Genomic DNA, 5894 nt, shown 5'->3' on the forward strand with positions numbered 1-5894 from the left:
TTTTAACTTTTAAGCTCTGAAGCAGCATCACCATGTAATTAGGATCAAAGTTAAAATACCATAAGAGACGCTACCAATGAGAATGGAGAAATAAGAAGCTAGGAAATAGATCTATTGCCACCATATAGATTAGATTTATGATGAAACTTGTGCGGCAATGAAAGATAGATGTGCACACTTTCCCACTTATTTATTTTATATACAAACATGCATGACTAAACCATTAAGGCACATGAATAATCACCCACAGACACACATATTCAGCCAATCTAAAGAAGATAAGACTTGAAATGCAATAAAGCAATCTTTTGGGTAATAGTTTATTTGCTAATATATTTTTCACAAAAAAGATGAAAAATCATTTTTAAAGATATTAGAAAAGCAATAAAATATCAGCAATTTTATTTTCTATAAAGCACAGAACAATTCAAATAATAATGATGAATCAAATGCTACATATGTAATTGCAATATTTTACGGTAGTTTTGTAAACATTTTTATCTCTTTCATATGGAAAAACCAGAACACAGAGCCAGGGAACTAGGAACATGTGGCCAATAGGCTGAGCAGCTTTGGGAATTCCTCAGTAGAAGCCATAGGACCCATACCTTCCACAGTACAGTGGGCGGCAGCGGTTGTATCCATAACCACCATACCCACAGCCATAGCCACAGCCCAGGCCTCCATAGCCGTAGCCCAGGCCATAGCCACAGCTCAGGCCGCCATAGCCACAGCCCAGGCCTCCATAGCCATAACCCAGGCCGCCATAGTAGTTTCCGTAGTAGCACATGGTGTCAGGAGTGGAAGATTTAGTTCAAAGTAGGGAATAAGTACCTGTGATTGACTGTAACCATCTGAACTGGACCTTTTATACACCCTCCATCCTGGGGGAGGAAAACCACAGGCAGTGTTTATCACATATTTCACGCTAATTTTCATTAGAGAACTTTGAATACTTTGAATTGTTACGTGAAATGAAGCATTCATAACAAATGCTTGCTATATTGTTAACTATTATTGCCAACTCATGTGGCTTTAATAAAGTCATTTATTTATTTTTAAATCTTTTGTTCACTCTAAATATGGGCAGTTGGTTTATATATTATGAGCTTACATGGAATTCCACAAAGCATGCAAGTCTTTGGCCTATATTTGGGTGCATTTGGATGTTAGTTGTACACAGATGTAGATTTCCAGGAATGATCCATTCCTTAGTCTGTTATACAATCTGACATCTTCTATTGTACTCAATGGGTGTGTACTTACCAGGAAGGGGAAAATTGCTTAATGTACTAAGTCTGTCAAACTTCCCATGTGTTTTCAGCTAAATACAAGTCTTATCTAATAGATTGTTTTTCTGCCCGAATGATTTCTGTGACCTGACTTTAAACTTATATTTTTAAACTTCTTTATAAAACATGTTATATATTTATGCATATATACACACATGGGAGAAAGGCAAATGTTCTACTTCTGCCAACACTTGTAGTCTTGAAAACCCACAGGGACACCTGTGCTGCCTTACAAGCTAGGAGTCGGAATCACTAGATGACAATGAGTTGGATTCTGGATGTACACGTATTTACAACACCCTACAGGGCAGAGAAGAACTGACTCCCTGGGGTTTCTGAGACTGTAATCCTTTGCTGTTTGATTAGATGTGATCAAGTCACTTCCGTACCCATGGCCACCCTGTGTCTAACAGAAAGAAACCCTGCCCAGTCGTGGTGCCGTCCTCACATTTGTTCTTATTCTTGAGCCTATTGTTTCAGCCTCTGTGTGAATCCACCTTGTCAGGGGCCGTCCTATTTTTCACTGTCCCGCTACTTTACCAAGCATGACGTCCTTCTCCAGGGACTGATCTCTCCTGACAACATGTCCAGTCTTTACAGGGCCAGAAAGCCTCATCTTTCTTCAAAGGGGTAGCTGGTGGTTCTTACACTTTTTCATTTCAATGTGAAGAATACTAATTTTCTTTTTTATGTGGAACCATCCCTGCATCCCTGGAATGAATCCCACTTTAAAAAATCATTTTATTGTGGACTCTTACAATTCGTATTAAAATCCATATATCAAGTGTATCAAGCATAGTTGTAGATATGTTACAGCATAGTTTTTTCTAGCATATTTATCCCATATGATTTGAAAGCTATAGATTACCCCTTATAATGTGGATTTAAAAAAATTATTTGATTAGGAGATCATACATTTTTTGAATTTTACAAAACCAAATGTCTTTGCTTTTGTTTAAAATGTTTTTCAATGTCAAATATAGTTTGTAATAATACCAAATCATAATTCTTTATGGAACTATTATTTGTGAATGATTGTACTATCTTGAAAATTGTTACCAAATAAAAACTTATCTCAAAGGAAGGACAAATTGAGTAGGGGGAGACACTGTTCATAATTTTTTCACATAATGTTCTTTGCAAATAGTAATACAAGTGAATGCAGGTGATACAAAAGAAATTCTTTTGCACGTTCACTAATCCATAAAAATACAGTACTTAAAAAATTAACATGGTATTCAACAAATGCATACAGCAAGCACCAAGGAGCAGCAGCAAGACTTGATGCTCTAAATGCTATTTATGGGTGCACATAGCTACCAAATTGGCCTGATTCTGCAATCTTTTAAATCATTAAATAACGTTTCCTCTAAATCTCTTTAAACTAATTGTTTTTTTTCTTTATTTTATTCTTATTATTTTTAATCATTTTATTGGGGGCTAGTATAATTCTTATCACAATCCATACATCCATCCATTGTGTCAAGCACATTTGTACATTTGTTGCCATCATCATTCTCAAAACATTTGCTTCCAACTTGAACCCTTAATATCAGCTCCTCCTTTTCCCCCTCCTTCCCCACTGCCCCTTCCCTCATGAACCCTTGATAATTCATAAATTATCATTATTTTGTCATATCTTACAATGTCTGACGTCTTCCTTTACCCACTTTGCGGTTGTCTATCTACCAGGAAGGAGGTCATATGTAGATCCTTATAATCGGTTCCCCCTTTCTACCCTACGTTCCCTCCAACCTCTCAGTATCGCCACTCTCACCACTGGTCCTGAAGTAGTCATCTGACCTGGATTCCCTGTTTCCAGTTCCTATCTGTACTAGTGTATATCCTCTGGTCTAGCCAGATTTTTGAGATAGAATTGGGATCATGATAGTGGAGGGAGGAAGAATTAAAGAACTATAGGAGAGTTGTAAGTTTCATCATTGCTATCCTGCACCCTGACTAGGTCATCTCCTCGTCTCCTTCCCGAAACCCTTCAGTGAGGGGTTTTGCAGTTGCCTACAGATGGGCTTTGGGTCTCCACTCCGCACTAACCCTCATTCACAATGATATGAATTTTTGCTTTTTTTGATGCCTGATACCTGATCCCTTCAATACTTCGCAGTCACCCAGGCTGGTGTGTTTCTTCAATGTGGGCTTTAATGCTTCTGAACTAGATGGGCACTTGTTTATCTCCTTGCTTTCAAGGCTTGTACCATCAGCTTTGGAATGCAAATTTAATAGAACAAAGTGTTCTTGCATTGAGTAAGTACTTGAGTAGAGGTCCAATGTCCATCTGCTGCCTTCATGCTAAACCTATAAATATATGCACGTAGATCTATTTCCCCATCATCCTATATAAATATATTTGCATATGTTCATGCCTGTATTTAGAGACCTCTATAAATACCCTTTGTCTCCTTGTTCTTTCCTCTTGTCCCACTTTCATGCTCAGCCTTCATTTGGGATTTAGTAATTTCTCTCAGTTACATTGCCCTTGCTTAATCCCTACCAGGCATCTCACACCCTCCTTGCTACTAAATTTGGATCTCTTGTTGCTCCCTTGTCCCTGGGTTGGTCAACACCACCTCCTTTCCCCCACCTTGTCCTCTTCCATGTCTCCCCAGAACCATTGATCCCATTGTTTTCTCCTCCAGACTGTTCATCCATCCTAGCTTATCTACATAGATCTGCAGAGATAAAAATATACACCGAAAAACAAGGCATAGCAAGACAAAGTGACAAAGGAGAACACAATGATTACAACAAAAAAGAAAACCAATTAATTAAAAAAAGAAAAAAATTTTGAAAAGAATGAAAAACCTGTAAATAGATCAAGGTCTGATTTTTTACCTATAGGCATGTCCTCAGGTCAAGTCTGATAGGGTGACACAATCTAGCCCCAGAGTCTATCCTTCACAGTCTCTTGGGAACTTGCTGCTCTGCTCCCCCTGTTGTTCTGCTGCAAGCCTTTAGTGTTTTGCCTTACTGTCGTGGCATCAGTCAGGATCATTCCCGACACTGAGTCTCTATTGTTGTCTCCCATAGGGCCAATGGTCAGCGAGGGACATCGTGTCTCATAGTGGGAGCAGCCATATGGTCCACTCTGTGCATTGGCTGTTCAGAGTGGGAATATCGTCCTCCAGGCCTGGTGCACCAGGTTGTGCTCCACTCTCTCTTCCTCCCCATTCATTTGCTCCCATGTGCTCTTATTAGACATGTCCCTCTCCACTAACTACAGCTTCAGTGCTGTCCGTTAAACTAAATTCTACTGAGGGGAGGGCAGTTAGTTATCCACTTAGCTGGTATGGGGGCCAATCCCTCAGCCCCACCCCCCCACTAGCTCCCCTCTCCATGTTGGCACATTGCATTGGCATCCCGGCATACTAGATTTAAATCTGGTCCTTCTTTCCCTGTGGAGACACGAACAATATCCTCCCCTTGACTGGGTCATTGCCCTATTCCCCTGTCACACATCTCTTTCCCCCCCACTTTTCCTCCTCCCCACTCCATTCACCATATATAATCCTGGAATTGGTGTGGCCACTGCCATACTACCTGCATCTCACACCTGGAGTAATGCCAATGTGGTTAAATTTATGTAGGTTCATTTTATGCCTTAACATGTGGTCTGTTTTCATATATGTGCCATGTGGGCTTGAAAAGAATGTGAATTGTTTTGCATTTGGATGGAAAGCTCTGTAGATATCTATCAGGTTAAATTGTCTATTTGTTGTGTTTATATCTGTAGCCTCCATGTTGCGTTTCTTTCCAAGTGATCTATCTTTCTCAGAGTTTGGTGTATTAAAGTCACCTACTATAATTGTTAAGGATGTGATTTCTTTTTTCATCTTTTGGAGTGTTTGATAGACATATTCCACTGAATGTTTGGCCAGTAAATGTTTAGAATGGTTCTTTATGTGCTGTTCCCTGGAGCATTATATAGTGTCCATCTTTATCTCTTTTTATGATTTGCACTTTGAGGTCAGTTTTAGCTGAGATAAGGATTGCAACCCCTGCTTTTTTTGAATTGCTGTTTGCTTGGTATATTTTTCTCCAGCCTTCTTTCTCAGCCTATTTTTGTCTGTAATGTTGAGATGTGTCTCCTGTAGGAAGCAGATGGAGGGGTTGTGTTTTCTAATCTGGTCTGTTAGTCTCTGTCTCTTAAGGCCTGAGTTCATTCCACTGATATTCAGACTGATTACATCGATCTGTGGACTCTGTGATGTCATTTTGTCCCTCTTGTATCAGATGTTTTCTTACCTCCATTTGTTTTCCATGGTTGTGTATATGTGTGTTTGTGGTTCATTGTTGCCTTTTTTCCATCGTTGAGCCAGTGTTGTCTTGGGAGCTTTTTGCCCTTTGGTCGTCTCTGGGTGGAGTTGTTCTGTGGGCAGTCTCTTGTATGTGTTTGTTGAGTGTTGGTCTTCTGTCCATACAGGGACAGTGAGGACTTTTTTCAGTGATGGGTTCCTTTTAGCATATTCTGTGAGAATTTTCTTGACTGGGAAGACTCTCGCTTCTCCAACAATTTTGATAATTTTGCTGGATAGAGTATTCTTCAGTTTATTTTCCTGCAATTTTCAGAATATGCTTCTCCACTGT

At 39.5% G+C, this 5894-nt stretch overlaps 1 protein-coding gene across 1 annotated transcript; it reads right to left on the reverse strand.

Moving 5' to 3' along the window:
- Positions 1-583: 583 nt before the first annotated feature.
- Positions 584-790, reverse strand: LOC142441361 (keratin-associated protein 19-7-like). Its single transcript, XM_075543387.1, has one exon. It carries the CDS (start codon positions 788-790, stop codon positions 584-586), a length of 207 nt encoding a protein of 68 aa, XP_075399502.1.
- Positions 791-5894: the final 5104 nt, after the last annotated feature.

The sequence above is a fragment of the Tenrec ecaudatus genome, chromosome 2 (assembly GCF_050624435.1).
Source record: "Tenrec ecaudatus isolate mTenEca1 chromosome 2, mTenEca1.hap1, whole genome shotgun sequence".
In the NCBI taxonomy this organism is placed as follows: domain Eukaryota; kingdom Metazoa; phylum Chordata; class Mammalia; order Afrosoricida; family Tenrecidae; genus Tenrec; species Tenrec ecaudatus.

Bases quoted from the DNA above. Each gene is read 5' to 3' on its own strand.
- LOC142441361 (XM_075543387.1), bottom strand. From the start codon at position 790: ATGTGCTACTACGGAAACTACTATGGCGGCCTGGGTTATGGCTATGGA.